The following is a 17,797-nucleotide window of genomic DNA, read 5'->3' as shown; positions in this document are numbered from 1 at the left end:
CGTATCGCGAGTTTGTATGCGAGGGAGTGCATCGTGTGTGCTGTGCGATGAGCGGTGGCGCAGTGGTTAGCGCACTGCGCTTTATGACCCGCGTTCGATTTGCCGTTCGTGGCCAACACCGGCGGCGATTGTCTGATGCGGTCCTGGGTCTCCCCTAGGTCGACTCGGCCTCAAATCATCACCTGGTTCTGGGTAAAACATCGCCACTGGGGAGACAAAGGCGGCCGGGCGTGGTGCTGGCCACCCACCCCCTCGTGTTCCGTGCAGGCCCTTATAAGGTGCTCGCTAACAGCACTTGCCCCAACAGTCTGGTAAAGCCTTTACGGGGGATCTTTGCCTTTGTGTTATTCTTGCCTGCGCCCGAATCGTCGTGAGAATTATTTTATTATATGTTATTTTTATTATTTTATTATTTCCATTATACGTGACTTTACCGAAAGAACCAAGAAAATGCATCCGATGTCGTGAGAGCACCTGAAGCTAAGCCGGCTTGAGCTTGGACGGTGCTTGGATGGGCGGCTCTGAGACCCAACGGGTGCTTTCGGCTCTTACGGGGGAAAGTTTGAGACGTGACTCGCCACTCACGTCAGCTGTTCGTGGCAGTGTGTGCCCACACACCGTGCCACCGCTCCCCATGTTTTTGCGAGGTCAGGGGCTATGAGCTCCCTTTGCACAAGCGAGCCGGCTCTCGCAAATGATAACAACGGAGTAGCTCGTCATCATCGTCGTCATCGTCATCATCGTCGTCGTCATCGTCGTCATCGTCATCATCGTCGTCGTCGTCGTCGTCATCATCGTCGTCGTCATTGTCGTCATTGTCGTCATCGTCGTCGTCGTCGTCGTCGTCATCGTCATCATCGTCGTCGTCGTCGTCGTGAAATGTATAGCAGCGGCCAAATACTCTAAACGCGCGACGTTGATTCTGAACGTGGAGGGAAAATCCACGCGACCACGGGGAGAGAGACACGCAAACTACAAATCTACAGCAAGCGTCAGGGTCGGGATCGAACCCACGACCTCCTGTATACCAGGCGAGGTAGTTAACATCTCCTAGCCACCGTGACAACAACGCAACTCCCCTCTCATCGTCCTTTGCTTTGTCCCACTCTCCTGACGGCCGCCTCTTCAACTCGCGATTCCCCGATTCACTCGTCGGGGATTTTGGCCGCGTCGCTTGGCTCTGTGATGGGCGACTTGGTCCAGTGGCTTTGCTGCACAAAGAGTCTTTGAAGCCACTTTCAAAATATACTTTCTGTTATTTTTAATCAATCAAATCCGGGCAAAAGTAATCGATATCGGCAGAGAGAGAGGCTCTCTCCGGCTAAGGCTTGAGATCCTTTTATCCGTTTAGAAATCTGCGGAAGTTCTCAAGGTGAGGCGCTCGCGGTTGAGAGCTTTGTTGATGTTTAGAAATCTGCGGAAGTTCCCAAGGTGAGTCGCTCGCGGTTGAGAGCTTTGTTGATGTTTAGAAATCTGCGGAAGTTCCCAAGGTGAGTCGCTCGCGGTTGAGAGCTTTTTTGATGTTTAGAAATCTGCGGAAGTTCCCAAGGTGAGGCGCTCGCGGTTGAGAGCTTTGTTGCTGTTTAGAAATCTGCGGAAGTTCCCAGGAGGGACGCTCACAGTTGGCAGGAGACTCGTGCCAACCCGACTCATTGCCTGGTTTCCCTTTGGTGTCCACGTTTATGATGCGCTAACTACCTCGCCTGGTGTGCAGGAGGTCGTGGGTTCGATCCCGACCCTGACGCCTGTTGTATATTTTGAGTTTGCGTGTCTCTCTCATCATCATCACGGTGGCTATGAGATGTTAACTACCTCGCCTGGTGTGCAGGAGGTCGTGGGTTCGATCCCGACCCTGATGTCTGCGGTATATTTGGAGTTTGCGATGTCTCTCTCTCTCTCATCATCATCATCACGGTGGCTATGAGATGTTGACTACCTCGCCTGGTATGCAGGAGGTCGTGGGTTCGATCCCGACCCTGATTCTTGCTGTATATTTGTAGTTTGTGGTGTCTCTCTCTCGCTCCCCATGGTCGCGTGGATTTTTCTCCAGATGCTCCGGGTTTTCCCTCCACATTTAGAATCAACGTCACGCGTTTAGAGTTTTGGGTTGCTCTACATTTCTACACGGTGATGATAAGCCCACTTTGTTGAGCTATTATTAGTTTGTGCGCATGCGCATGCGTGCGTGAGTGTGTGTGTGTGTGCGTGCGTGAGTGTGTGTGTGTGCGTGCGTGAGTGTGTGTGTGCGTGCGTGAGTGTGTGTGTGCGTGCGTGAGTGTGTGTGTGTGCGTGCGATTCCCGCTCACGGCTAACACCAGTGACGATTATCTGAACCGGTCCTGGGCCTCCCCTAGGTCGACTCAGCCTTAAATAAGTACCTGGTGCAGTGTGTAAAAATCGCCACGAGGGATACAAAGGCGGCCGGGCGTGGTGCTGGCCACCCACCCCCTCGTGTGCCGTGCCGGCCTTCATAGGTGTTACTCGCTAACAGCACTTGCCCCAACAATCTGTTGAGGCTCTGCGGGGGATCTTTGTCTTTGTGTGTGCATGTGTGTGAGCTCGAGTCAACAGTGCCATGTTATTCAAAGAGTCACTTTGACTGTGATAACTCAATTGTGAACTCTGACCTTCTCTCTCTCTCTGTCCTCCTGTTGGCCCCTCTCCCCCGCATGCCCCCCTCCCCCGCATGCCCCCCCCTCACCCGTGGCCCCCCAGCCGTGCGGGTATCTGGCTCACCCCATCCCCTACAGTGACATTGAAGACATCCATGTGGTCGCGTGGGAGAACTCACCCAAGTACTGCCTCAAACTCACCGTCACGCGTGGCACCGTGCTGCTGCAGGTGAGGTCTCCTGGGTCGTGGGTGGGTGGGTGAGTGGGTGAGTGAGTGAGTGAGTGGATGGGTGGGTGAGTGAGTGGGTGAGTGGATGGGTGGGTGAGTGAGTGGGTGGGTGGGTGGGTAGGTGAATGGGTGAGTGGGTGGGTGAATGGGTGAGTGTGTGGGTGATTGGGTTGGTGAGTGAGTGGGTGGGTGAGTGAGTGCGTGGGTGGCTGAGTGGGTGGGTGGCTGAGTGGGTGGGTGGCTGAGTGGGTGGTTGGATGAGTGGGTGGGCGAATGAATTGGTACCCGGTCAACATTTAACGTTCAGACCGACTTTGGCATATAGTTGGGAACGCTGGAGCAACGTTCGTCCAACGTTCCCTGTGTACTGAGTAGGTACGTGGGTGAGTGGATAGGTAGGTGAGTGGATGGGTAGGTGGGTGGGTGCGTAATTGGTGAGAGAATGAGAGAGGGGATGAGAGACGGAGGGAGGGAGTTGTAGAATGTATTGCATGGATTGTATGGATAGATGGGCTGTTGTTTGGGGTAGGTGGGTCAGAGGATGGCTCTGTATGTGTGGCTGAATGGGTGAATGTGGGTGAGTGCATGGGCGGTTGGGTGGGTAGGTGGGTGAGTGGCTGGATGGGTAGGTGGGTGAGTGCCTGGGTGGATGGGTAGGTGGGTGAGTGGCTGGGTGGATGGGTAGGTGGGTGAGTGGCTGGGTGGATGGGTGAGTGGCTGGGTGGATGGGTAGGTGGGTGAGTGGCTGGGTGGATGGGTAGGTGGGTGAGTGGCTGGGTGGATGGGTAGGTGGGTGAGTGGCTGGGTGGGTAGGTGGGTGAGTGGCTGGGTGGATGGGTAGGTGGGTGAGTGGCTGGGTGGGTAGGTGGGTGAGTGGTTGGGTGGATAGGTGGATGGGTGAGCAGTCTGGTTGGGTGCATGTGGGTGGTTTTCTGGTTGGGTGAGTGGTTGAGTGGCTTTATGAATGGCTGATTGAAGAATAGATTGGCTGTGTGGCTGGCTAGATTTTCCAGGAGGGTAGATGGGCCAGTGAATTTATGAATGGTCGATTTGCTATTTGGTGAGTGGGCGGCCGAGTGAGTGGGTGGCTTTTATTAATAGTTAATTTGCTAAATGGGTTAACTCAGTGGGCTTGTGGTTGTACCTATGCTTGATTGTTTGGCTAACAATTATTCATTGCTTGAACCGTGTCCTCTCTGCCGTGTGTATTTGTCCTCTGTATTTGCTTCCCATCTCTCCTTACAAAAGAGTCTGACTCTCTCTCCTCTCTCAAGGCTGTCTTAGTCACACTCACTACAGCACCACAACCTCTGCTATTAAGCCGGAAATAAAGATCCCACGTATAGCCTTAATAGACTGCTGGGGCAAGTGCTGTTTATGAGTAGCACCTATGAAGGTCGGCACGACGCACGAGGGGGTGGGTGGCCAGCACCACGCCCGGCCGCATTTGTCTCCCCAGTTGCGATGTTTACACACCGCAGCAGGTATTCGTATTCAGGCCGAGTTGACCTAGGGGAGGCCCAGGACCGGTTCAGATAAAATCGTCACTGGTGTTGGCCGTGAGCGGGATTCTTTGTTTTTGTGTCTTTGTGTGTGAACCCAAATGGCGTCAACACCATGACAACCACCACCTACACGCGCAACATTTCCATGCGCGTTCTCACGAGTGACTAAGAGCGTTTTTCGCACTTTTTTTTACCTTGCCTGCTCACCTGTAACCAGAGGTCGCAAACGGGTTTTGATTCCTTACCCGTACCCGTACCCGGCCGCACCAGGGTCGCAAATGGGTACCCGTACCCGTACCCGGCCGGGTACCCGTACCCTACCCGAAATGAGTGACAAACGGTTACTCCCCAGTGACTTGCGGCCTACCCATACCCGGCCGCACCAGGGTCGAAAACGGCTACCCGTACCCGGCCGGGTACGGGTAGCCGGGTATCGGGTAGGGTGCGGGTATCGGGTACCCGGTTGCGACCTCTGCCTGTAACACCTGGAACGCCTCCACAGTCCAACTCCCCCACCGCCCCTCCCCCCGCCCCCCCCGCCCCGCTCCCCCAGCCCCTCCCCCCCGCCCCACTTTTGCCATGTGCTCATGCACGGGGAACACTCACTACTTCCGGTTTGCCACACACACGAACACATTGTGACATGTTTACATGCTACAATTCCACGCACTCACGAACGCCAAGAAGCAGAGCACAGCATTGCTGCCTCAGCTGCAATGCTGTGCTCCAACAACTAATGACGCTCCTTCACAGCAAACATCAAGGCATCATGCTACCAGCGCTGATGCTGCTGCACCAACAGCGAATGCAACGAGCTCGTCAACAGCAGGAAGCAAACCAATGGCTGCAGCCACAGCGAACCAACTCTTCCAGCTCACCAACAAGCAAGGCAGCTTGCAAACAGCACCAAAACGTCCGCAACCAAGTGCCTACCCTCCAGACAAACGCAAAAGTCTGCTTGCCGTTCATTGCTCACTTAATTTACACTTCTGATCCATTAGTTGCCGTTGGTTGCATGTCTAATTCTTGCAGCTACTTTTATGCAATTAGGGGCCGTCCATAAATGACGTCACGCACCTGGGGGGGGGGGGGTGGGGTCAGACATTTGTGGCGATGTGTGACGAGGGATGGGGGTGGTTGAGAAATGTGACGTCACATTCTACTTACCCTACCCGGCCGGGTAGGGTAGGGTACGGGTATCGGGTACCTGATTGCGACCTCTGGGATGAAGCCATGTTGCAGGCGCGGGTGGGTTGATTCTAGGAACTTGAACTGTGAGAAGAGACAAGACGTTGGGAAATGAGTGACAAACGGTGACTCACCAGTGACTCACGGCCTACCCGTACCCGTACCCGGCCGCACCAGGGTCGCAAACGGCTACCCGTACGCGTACCCGGCCGGGTACGGGTAGCCGGGTATCGGGTAGGGTACGGGTATCGGGTACCCGGTTGCGACCTCTGCGGTGTTGCCATCCGTGCGGACAAAAACTCCACGCGGTCAACATGAGCGTCGCTTCAATGCGCCCGCGACATCTGACGTCGCTGTTGTCCTGCCTGCCGAACAACATGGCGCTGGAGACATCTCCTCGTATCCTGAGGGAGAATACCCTGCAGAGAATTGCCGATACACACCGATTTTTCCGGCAAAGGTGATGACGATGGCTACCATTTGCTACTTCGGCCAAACTGACCCGGCAACAGGCTTGCCAACACAAAAGAAGATTTCTGCCGTGGACTGCGGAATTGTCAGCCCCAATCTCTTCTCGCGATGCAAAGGGACTCTCTGCCACCAATTTCGCTGTCGACATGTACGCCAAAATTGATGATTCATTCGATTAAACCCACCAGATGGCAATGCATTCAACGTTGTCTATCCTGAAGCTCTCTCCAAGGGTTGCCAATTCAGAAGCTGTCCTCATATTATCAAACAAACAGGCCCTGCGACTGCATCACACAACCAAAAAACACCCATAACAAAATACACACATTTATCGACTTCATTTGCAGCATTCAATTATCCCGAGAAAGACAGCATGGCAATACATTTCTCTAAACATTTGATTACTGAGACCCGTGCGAAGCCGGTTAACTTAACTAGTAGTCTCTTAGGCTAAAGCAGGGAATCTGTGTTTGTGTGTGTGTTTGTGTATGTGTGTTTGTGTGTGTGTGCTTGTGTGTGTGTGTTTGTGTGTGTGTGTTTGTGTGTGTACACTCAGGCTGTGAACAGCTATTTGAGAGACCAGTGGTACCATTCCCTGCAATGGAAGGTAAGTGAACTGGTGAATGAACACACGCGCACGCACACAAGATTCGCAATGTCTCCTTCACATATTCGTTTCTCCACACGAAAAATGACGCATTATTTCCTACACGACCCATCGGCCGCACGGCCTTCTGGGAGTGCGTCATTGGGGCAGCAGCTTTCATTCAAGACAGGCAACAATCCTGGACCGTTAAATTTCGATTTAAAGCTTTCGTGACTGCAGGGATTTATCTTCTTGGTTCTTTCGGTAAAGTCACGTAGAAGGGAAATAATAAAATAAAAAAAAATACAAATAAAACATAATAAAATAATTCTCACGACGTTTCGGCCACAATGCAAGCAGCCGTCCTCAGGTGAAGACCAGGTCTGTCGGGGAGACGCCGTCTCCCCGACAGACCTGGCTGTTTGCGTTGTGGCTGAAACGTCGTGAGAATTATTTTATTATGTTTTATTTTCATTTTTTTATTATTTCCCTTCTACGTGACTTTACCGAAAGAACCAAGAAGGAGTCATAATCATAATTACAATCATGAGTCATCCATCATATTAATCGTTGATGACGAATCCATGGTAATGATGATTATGATGTTGATCATGAATGATGACTATGATGATGACGATGTCTTGCTCATTATGATTATAACAACAAAGATTTCGATTTAAAGCTTTCGTGACTGCAGGGATCCATCTTCTTGGTTCTTTCGGTAAAGTCACGTAGAAGGGAAGTAATAAAATAATAAAAATAAAACATAATAAAACAATTCTCACGACGTTTCGGCCACAACGCAAGCAGCCATCCTCAGGCGAAGGGGTGTTTCATTCTTCGCCTGAGGATGGCTGCTTGCGTTGTGGCCGAAACGTCGTGAGAATTGTTTTATTATGTTTTATTTTTATTATTTTATTACTTCCCTTCTACGTGACTTTACCGAAAGAACCAAGAAGAAACAACAAAGATGCCGTGTTACTGTTGGCGATGATGAGATGGACTGCTGCTGCTGCTGGTGATTCTGCCGATGATTCTGGTTTAGCCGATTTTGCAGAAGAGGATGCGTCATTATCACTTGCTATTGCTGATGCTGATGATGCTGATGATGCTGATGCTGATGATGCTGATGATGATGCTGATGATGCTGCTGATGCTGATGATGCTGATGATGCTGATGATGATGATGCTGATGATGCTGATGATGATGCTGCTGATGCTGATGATGCTGATGATGATGCTGATGCTGCTGATGATGCTGCTGATGTTGCTGATGATGCTGATGATGATGCTGATGATGATGCTGATGATGATGCTGATGATGCTGATGCTGATGATGATGCTGATGATGCTGCTGATGATGCTGCTGATGATGCTGCTGATGCTGATGATGATGCTGATGATGATGCTGATGATGCTGATGATGCTGATGATGATGCTGATGATGCTGATGATGCTGCTGATGCTGATGATGATGTTGATGATGATGCTGATGATGCTGCTGATGATGCTGATGATGCTGATGATGCTGATGATGATGCTAGAGCTGCTGATGATGTGGGATAAAAAGATGGGCGAATAACTCTCGCTGCTGCTGGCAATGCTGTTACTGATTCTGCTGATGCTGCTGCCAATGATGCTGCTGCTGCTACTGATGATGATGCTGCTCATGTCGATGATGATGCTACTGCTGATACTGCCAATCGTGATGCTGCTGTCCATGCTGTTGATGCTGTTGATGATGCTGATTCCGTAGAAGAAGATGAGCTACTACTGCTCGGTTCTGGGTGAAGCGAGGTGGCTGATGATGATGATGATAATGACACTGATGATGATGCTGATGATGATGATGTTGACGATGATGATGATAATGACACTGATGATGATTCTGATGATGACAATGCTGATGACGATGATGATGATTTTGATGCTGATGATGACGCTGATGATGATGATAATGACACTGATGATGATTCTGATGATGCTGATGATGACGCTGATGACGATGATGATGCTGATGACGATCACGACGCCACTGATAACAATGACGATGACGATGATGCCGATGATGACGATGATGCCGACAATGACGCTAACGATGACGCTAACGATGACGATAACGATGATGATGACGCTAACGATAACACTAACGATGACGCTAACGATGATGCTAACGATGATGATGACGCTAACGATAACACTAACGATGATGCTAACGATGATGATGACGCTAACGATTCCGCAGAAGAAGATGAGCGACTACCGCTCGCTGCTGGGCGGCGCGAGGCGTCTCTCCGTGGTGCTGCACGAGGTGCGCGCCATGGTGGACGCCACGCTGTGCTCGCCCCTGCAGGACGACGCCATCAGCCAGGTCCCGCTGCACATCGTCTCCGCCACCTTCCTGCAGGTGCCGCACGCCACGCGGGAGCATCCACGTCGCCAATGTCGGCATCTGCAGCAGCAGCAGCATCATCATCAGCAGCAGCAGTTGTAGCCGTATCATCATCAGCAGTAGCATCAGCGGCAGCATCAGCAGCAGCATGATCAGCAATAGCATCAGCAGCAGCATCATTAGCAGCAGCGTCAGCAGCAGCATCATCATCATCAGCAGCAGCATCAGCAGCAGCAGCATAAGCAGCAGCAGTAGCAGCAGCAGCATCATCAGCATCAGCAGCGTCATCAGCAGCAGTAGCATCAACAGCGTCATCAGCAGCATCATCATCATTATCAGCAGCAGCAGTTGCAGCCGCATCATCATCAGCAGTAGCATCAGCAGCAGCATCATCAGCAGCAGTATCATTAGTAGCAGCAGCATCTTCATCAGCATCAGCAGCAGAGCGTCATCAGCAGCAGTAGCAGCAGCATCATCATCAGCAGCAGCATCATCAGCAGCATCATTCGAAGCAGCAGCGTCAGCAGCAGCATCATGATCAGCAGTAGCATCAGCAGCAGAATCATTAGCAGCAGCGTCATCAGTAAGTAGCATTATCATCAGCAGTATCAGCAGCAGCATCATCAGCATGAGCAGCAGCATGATTGTCATGGGCAGCATCATTAGCATCAACAATTGATCATCAGTAACATTGCAGCAGCACCACCATCGTTAGCTTCATCGTCAGCACCTTCACTGCTATTCGCTCCGCAATTGATTTAGCGTTCGCTCAATGTGCATCGTCATTGTCAGTATTATCGTCAGCGTCATTGTCGTTATCATCAGCATCAGCAGCGTCATCATAATCAACAGGATCATCATTTAGCAGTAGTATCAGCATCATGTGTAAAATAATTATCATCATCATGATGAGTATCATTGCCATCATTATCATCATCAGCACCACCATCATTGTCATTCACATCATCACCATCACCACTGCTATTTTCACCATCATCATCATCATCAGTGGCATCATCATCACATTCGGCAGTAAGACCGTTAGCAGCATTGTCACCTGCAGCATCATCATCATCAGCAGTAGCAGCAGCATCAGCAGAAATGCAAGGATTGTGAGCAGTGCGAGAAAAATCCGTAGTAGTATCAGCATCTTGTGTAAAATAACTATCATCATCATGATGAGCATCATTGCCATCATTATCATCATCAGCACCACCATCATTGTCATTCACATCATCACCATCACCACTGCTATTTTCACCACCATCATCATCAGTGGCATCATCATCACATTCGGCAGTAAGACCGTTAGCAGCATTGTCACCTGCAGCATCATCATCATCAGCAGTATCAGCAGCATCAGCAGCATCAGCAGAAATGCAAGGATTGTGAGCAGTGCGAGAAAAATCCGACATGAGCGTTGCGTCCTTGATTTGTGTCCACATCTTGTCGCGGGAGCAGCGGTGCTGAGAATACAAATGAAGTCAAACTAATTCACGACATCAATGCTAAACGAACACAAGGGCAAAGATCCCCCGTGTAGCCTTCAACAGACTTTTGGGGCAAGTGTTGTCAGCCAACACCTGTTCACACACACAGACAAAAAGACAAAGATCCCCCGTGTAGCCTTTACAGAATGTAGGGGCAAGTGTTGTTTAGCGCGTAGCACCTATGAAGGCTGGCACGGCACACGAGGGGGTGGGTGGCCAGCACCACTCCCCGGCCGCCTTTGTCTCCCTGGTGGCGATGTTTACTGCACACCGCACCAGGTACTTACTTGAGGCTGAGTCGACCTAAGGGAGACCCAGGCTCGAACTCGGGTCGCCGGGTTCGTAGCGCAGTAGCGCGCTAACCGCTACTACACCACCGCTCCGCGATCAGAGACCCTCAAAGACAAAGATCCCCCGTGTAGCCTTAACAGACTGTAGGGGCAAGTGCTGTTAGCGAGCACCTATGAAGGCTGGAACAGTACACGAGGGGGTGGGTGGCCAGCACCACGCCCGGCCGCCTTTGTCTCCCCACACACTCACGCACGCATAGAGGAGGAAGTGGGGAGGATGGGGGGGGGGCATTGAGAGTTGGTGGCTAATGTCTTGTTGAGCCTAGAGGATGTCGATTGCAATTCCACCCGTGTCTGTGTGTGTGTCTGTGTGTGTGTCTGTGTGTGTGTGTGTCTGTGTGTGTGTCTGTGTGTGTGTGTCTGTGTGTGTGTCTGTGTGTGTGTGTCTGTGTGTGTGTGTGTCTGTGTGTGTGTGTGTCTGTGTGTGTGTCTGTGCGTGTGTGTGTCTGTGTGTGTGTGTCTGTGTGTGTGTCTGTGTGTGTGTCTGTGTGTGTCTGTTCGTTTGTCGCTACGTCCACCTATCCATCCATCCATCTTGACTGCTGCTGATGATGATGAGTTATAATACCGATCATGCTCCTGCTGCTGCTGAAGATGATAGTTTCAATACCGATCATGCTGCTGCTGCCGCCGATGATGATGATAGTCATAATACCGATCATGCTCCTGCTGCTGATGATGATGATAGTCATAATACCGATCATGCTCCTGCTGCTGATGATGATGATAGTCATAATACCGATCATGCTCCTGCTGCTGATGATGATGATAGTCATAATACCGATCATGCTCCTGCTGCTGCTGATGATGATGATGATAGTCATAATACCGATCATGCTGCTCCTGCTGCTGATGATGATGATAGTTACAACACCGATCATGCTTCTGCTGCCGCCGATGATGATGATAGTCATAATACCGATCATGCTCCTGCTGCTGATGATGATGATAGTTACAACACCGATCATGCTTCTTCTGCCGCCGATGATGATGATAGTCATAATACCGATCATGCTCCTGCTGATGATGATGATGGTTATAATAACGATCATGCTTCTGCTGCTGCTGATGATGCTGATTATAATAATCATTTTCTGCTGCTGTTGCTTCTTCTCATGCTGCTTTTGTCTTTGGTGCTGCTGCTCATTCTACTGCTGCTGCTGCTTCCGCTGTGGCTTCCGTTGTTGCTGATACTGCTGCTGATACTGCTGCTGATACTGCTGCTGATACTGCTGCTGATAATTTTGTTGCCGATGCTGGTGGTGATTTTTCTGCTACTGCTGCTGCCTACTTTGTGTCTTCTGTTGTTGATGTCGACGATGCTGTTGCTGCTGATGCTGCTGTTGCTGCTGATGCTGCTGCTGCTGCTGTGCCCGAACTGATTGCATCAACTTATGGTGATAACCAAGGCAGCGGCAGCAGCAGCAATCTGTGAACGTGCAGTGGAGGTGCCGTGTGTGCGTGCGGGGAGCGGTGGCGCAGCGGTTAGCGCTACTCTGCGCTCCGAACCCGGCGAACCGGGTTCGATTCCCTATCACGGCCACCGCCAACACCGTTGACGATTATCCGAACCGGTCCTGGGCCCCCTGATTATCTCTGCATGTGAATTCATGATTGCGTGTGTGTATGTACTTTTGGGGAGCGGTGGTGTAGCGGTTACACGCTAGGAATCCGGCGACCCGAGTTCGATTCCCGCTCGCGGCCAACACCAGTGACGACTATCTGAACCGGTCCCGGGCCTCCCCTAGGTCGACTCAGCCTCGAATTAGTACCTGGCTGCGGTGTGTGGTAAACATCGCCACTGGGGGGAGACAAAGGCGGTCGGGGCGGGCTTGCTCGCCAACCCAACGCCTCGCGTGCCGTGCCGGCATTGATCGCGAACAGCACTTGCTCCGACAGTCTGACGAGGCTACGCGGGGGAGCTTTGTATGTGTGTGTGTGTGCGAGCGAGTGGCCTCTTAATAGGAGTCAAATGCACTGATCACGTGAGAACGCACGCACACACTCAACCGCCACGAGCACACGCACGATGGTTTGCACACGCGTGTGCATGCGTGTGCATGCGTGTGCATGCGTGTATGTGTGTATGTGTGTGTGCGCGTGTGTGTGTGTGCGCGTGTGTATGGGTGTGTGTGTGTGCGTATGTGTGCGTGCGCGTGTGCGTGTGTTCGTGTGCGTGCGCTTGTGTGTGTATATGTGTGTGTATGTATGTGTGTCCGTGAGTGTGTGCGTGTTTGTGCGCGTGTGTGTGTGTGTGTATGTGTGTGTGTGTGCGCGTGTGTGTGTGTGTGTATGTGTGTGTATGTATGTGTGTGTATGTGTGTGTGCATGTGTGTGTATGTGTGTTTGTGTGTATGTGTATGTGTGTGTGTATGTGTGTGCGCTTGTGTGTGTATTTGTGTGTATATATGTGTGTATGTGTGCGTGTGTGTGTGTGCGCTTGTGTGTGTATGTGTGTATGTGTGTGTGTGTGTATGTGTGTGTGTGTATGTGTGTGTGTATGTGTGTGTGTGTGTATGTGTGTTTGTATGTGTGTGTGTATGTGTATGCGCTTGTGTGTGTATTTGTGTGTATATATGTGTGTATGTGTGCGTGTGTGTGTATGTGTGTATGTGTGTATGTATGTGTGTGCGTGTGTGTGTGCCCTCGCCGTGTTTAAACCAAGTTCTCAAATGCGGCGAGTTGGACGGTCTCAGCCCCGTTGCAAATGAGAGGGCTCAAACGAACCCATCGCGTGACACGTGGTTTTGCACACTTTGCTTGGGCTGCATTCCAACAGTGAGAATTCAAAGTCGTGAACACAGCGACAGAGATGCGAGCAGCAGCAGCGATGCAGGCTGGGAAATCTCATGAATTGTGGGCTGTCTTTCTTGTGGTTGTTGTTGTCTCTTTTTAGAATTCACACCTCACCACCAACGAGATCGATGACATTATTCTGGTAAGAATTTCTATATTTATTTAAAGATCACAACGTGACGTCCTTAACCTCTCCCTCTCTCTCTCTGAGTCGTCCTCTCTCTCTCTCTCTGAGTCGTCCTCTCTCTCTGAGTCGTCCTCTCTCTCACTCTGAGTCATCCTCTCTCTCTCTGAGTCGTCCTCTCTCTCTCTCTCTCTCTGAGTCATCCTCTCTCTCTCTGAGTCGTCCTCTCTCTCTCTGAGTCGTCCTCTCTCTCACTCTGAGTCATCCTCTCTCTCTCTGAGTCGTCCTCTCTCTCTGAGTCGTCCTCTCTCTCTCTCTGAGTCGTCCTCTCTCTCACTCTGAGTCATCCTCTCTCTCTCTGAGTCGTCATCTCTCTCTCTGAGTCGTCCTCTCTCTCTGAGTCGTCCTCTCTCTCTCTGAGTCGTCCTCTCTCTCACTCTGAGTCATCCTCTCTCTCTCTGAGTCGTCATCTCTCTCTCTGAGTCGTCCTCTCTCTCTGAGTCGTCATCTCTCTCTGAGTCGACCTCTCTCTCTGAGTCGTCCTCTCTCTCTCTCTGAGTCGTCATCTCTCTCTGAGTCGTTCACTCTCTCTCTGAGTCGTCCTCTCTCTCCGAGTCGTCCTCTCTCTCTCTGAGTCGTCCTCTCTCTCTGAGTCGTCCTCTCTCTGAGTCGTCCTCTCTCTCTGAGTCGTCATCTCTCTCTCTGAGTCGACTTCTCTCTCTGAGTCGTTCTCTCTCTCTCTGAGTCGTCCTCTCTCTCTCTCTCTGAGTCGTCCTCGCCCTCTCTCTGAGTCGTCCTCTCTCTCTCTGAGTCGTCATCTCTCTCTCTGAGTCGTCCTCTCTCTCTGAGTCACCCTCTATCTCTGAGTCGTCATCTCTCTCTCTTTGAGTCGTCCTCTCTCTCTCTCTCTCTCTGAGTCATCCTCTCTCTCTCCGAGTCGTCCTCTCTCTCTCCGAGTCGTCCTCTCTCTCTCTGAGTCGTCCTCTCTCTCTCTGAGTCGTCCTCTCTCTCTGAGTCACCCTCTATCTCTGAGTCGTCAACTCTCTCTCTCTGAGTCGTCCTCTCTCTCTCTCTCTGAGTCATCCTCTCTCTCTCCGAGTCGTCCTCTCTCTCCAAGTCGTCCTCTCTCTCTCTCTGAGTCGTCCTTTCCGAGTCGTCCTCTCTCTCTCCGAGAGCGATGAGTGGTTACTGTGCGGTGGCGGCGACTCTGTAGCGTTACAAGTTGGAGGTTTTGTCCTCACGGCTCACGTGACATTTTATTTGAACAGTGGAGCGATGGCCTGCGTGCTTGCTTGCTTGCTTGCGTGCTTGCTTGCTTGCTTAGGACCGTGCAAATCTTTCGGTCGTTTTTTAACCCACTTCCCGTGATCCAATCGAGCTGACATTTTCCACACAGACTCGTTGTGCCAGACAATTAATGTTCGTGAAAAAAAATTCCCAAAATTTTACACTTTTTAGGCAAAACATTTTTATTTTACATATATTCAAATAGAACGCATTCATGGCTTTGGCTGAACGTCAGAGTGTAAGAGCCCAGAGCGTAACCCCTCAGTTGGTAGCGCCCTCGCTTCCCATGCCAAAGGTCGCGGGATCGATCCCCGCGTCCTCCACAGGCGAATATATTTTTAAATCCTTTATATTAAGTTCGCTGCCACGCATATAAAGGATTTATAGTGAAAAACTTTGTTTTTACGGGTTATACTTATGTATTTGTTTCCTTTACCCCACGATTCCACGCACGCATTGACACACACACACATACACTCACCACACTCACCACTCACCACACGCACACTCACCACGCTCACCACACGCACACTCACCACGCTCACCACACGGACACTCACCACACTCACCACGCTTACCACACGGACACTCACCACACGCACACTCGCCACACTCACCACACTCACCACACTCACCACATGCACACTCACCACACTCACCACACTCACCACACGCACACTCACCACACTCACTCTCGCCACACTCACCACGCTCACCACACGGACACTCACCACACGCACACTCGCCACACTCACCACACTCACCACACTCACCACACTCACCACACGCACACTCACCACACTCACTCTCGCCACACTCACCACGCTCACCACACGGACACTCACCACACGCACACTCACCACACTCGCCACACCCACACTCACCACACTGACCACACTCACCACACTCGCCACATGCACACTCACCACACTCACTCTCGCCACACTCACCACGCTCACCACACGGACACTCACCACACGCACACTCACCACACTCGCCACACCCACACTCACCACACTGACCACACTCACCACACTCACCACACGCACACTCACCACACTCACTCTCGCCACACTCCCCACGCTCACCACACGGACACTCACCACACGCACACTCACCACACTCGCCACACTCGCCACACTCACCACACTCACCACACTCACCACACGCACACTCACCACACTCACTCTCGCCACACTCACCACGCTCACCACACGGACACTCACCACTCTCACCACACGCACACTCACCACACTCACCACACTCACCACTCTCACCACACTCACCACACTCACCACTCTCACCACACTCACCACACTCACCACACAGGCCATCGCTCCACTGTTGGACAATAACCATCCCTCTCCCGCTCTCTGTGACTTCTTTTGCAAGGTAAGAGGTTGGGGGGGGGGGTCAGCTACTGGGGGGCTCTGGCTCTGTGACCCCTGTGAGTGTTGTGTTTGACCTCTGTGAGTGTTGTGTTTGACCCCTGTGAGTGTTGTAGTTGACCTCTGTGAGTGTTGTGTTTGACCTCTGTGAGTGTTGTGTTTGACCCCTGTGAGTGTTGTAGTTGACCTCTGTGAGTGTTGTGGTTGACCTCTGTGAGTGTTGTGGTTGACCCCTGTGAGTGTTGTAGTTGACCCCTGTGAGTGTTGTGTTTGACCTCTGTGAGTGTTGTAGTTGACCCCTGTGAGTGTTGTGGTTGACCCCTGTGAGTGTTGTGTTTGACCTCTGTGAGTGTTGTGGTTGACCCTGTGAGTGTTGTGTTTGACCTCTGTGAGTGTTGTAGTTGACCCCTGTGAGTGTTGTGGTTGACCCCTGTGAGTGTTGTGGTTGACCCTGTGAGTGTTGTGGTTGACCCCTGTGAGTGTTGTGGTTGACCCCTGTGAGTGTTGTGTTTGACCCCTGTGAGTGTTGTGGTTGACCCCTGTGAGTGTTGTGGTTGACCCCTGTGAGTGTTGTGGTTGACCCTGTGAGTGTTGTGGTTGACCCCTGTGAGTGTTGTGGTTGACCCCTGTGAGTGTTGTGGTTGACCCCTGTGAGTGTTGTGGTTGACCTCTGTGAGTGTTGTGGTTGACCCCTGTGAGTGTTGTGGTTGACCCTGTGGGTGTTGTGTTTGACCTCTGTGAGTGTTGTGGTTGACCTCTGTGAGTGTTGTGGTTGACCCCTGTGAGTATTGTGTTTGACCTCTGTGAGTGTTGTGGTTGACCTCTGTGAGTGTTGTGGTTGACCCTGTGGGTGTTGTGGTTGACCTCTGTGAGTGTTGTGGTTGACCTCTGTGAGTGTTGTGGTTGACCCTGTGGGTGTTGTGTTTGACCTCTGTGAGTGTTGTGGTTGACCTCTGTGAGTGTTGTGGTTGACCTCTGTGAGTGTTGTGGTTGACCCCTGTGAGTGTTGTGGTTGACCTCTGTGAGTGTTGTGGTTGACCCTGTGGGTGTTGTAGTTGACCCCTGTGAGTGTTGTGGTTAACCCTGTGTGTGGAGCGTTGTAGTTGACCCCTGTGAGTGTTGTGGTTGACCTCTGTGAGTGTTTTGGTTGACCCCTATGAGTGTTGTGGTTGACCCCTGTGAGTGTTGTGGTTGACCTCTGTGAGTGTTGTAGTTGACCCCTATGAGTGTTGTGGTTGACCTCTGTGTGCGGAGCATTGTGGTTGACCCCGTGTGCCCGTGTGTGTTGTGGCCAGCACTGCGTGGCGTGCCCGCGGTCGAAGGTCATCACTGAGGTCTTCACGCCAGTCGTGCAGAGAATCCTCAAGCACAACGTGGTG

General features: G+C 51.5%; 1 protein-coding gene across 2 annotated transcripts in view; it reads left to right on the top strand.

Moving 5' to 3' along the window:
• LOC144946659 (C-Maf-inducing protein-like) overlaps positions 1–17,797 on the top strand; it is a 97,496-nt gene that overhangs the window by 44,662 nt on the left and 35,037 nt on the right. For both annotated transcript variants that reach the window (XM_078875729.1, XM_078875728.1), the window contains 6 exons: positions 2,716–2,841; positions 6,562–6,612; positions 8,837–8,998; positions 13,720–13,761; positions 16,360–16,422; positions 17,714–17,794. In XM_078875729.1, the coding sequence (XP_078731855.1) occupies positions 2,716–2,841; positions 6,562–6,612; positions 8,837–8,998; positions 13,720–13,761; positions 16,360–16,422; positions 17,714–17,794 (525 nt within the window). The remainder of the gene's footprint in view (positions 1–2,715; positions 2,842–6,561; positions 6,613–8,836; positions 8,999–13,719; positions 13,762–16,359; positions 16,423–17,713; positions 17,795–17,797) is intronic.

This window comes from Lampetra fluviatilis, chromosome 42, assembly GCF_964198595.1.
Source record: "Lampetra fluviatilis chromosome 42, kcLamFluv1.1, whole genome shotgun sequence".
Lineage (NCBI taxonomy): Eukaryota > Metazoa > Chordata > Hyperoartia > Petromyzontiformes > Petromyzontidae > Lampetra > Lampetra fluviatilis.
This window is presented reverse-complemented; position numbering and strand designations above follow the sequence as displayed.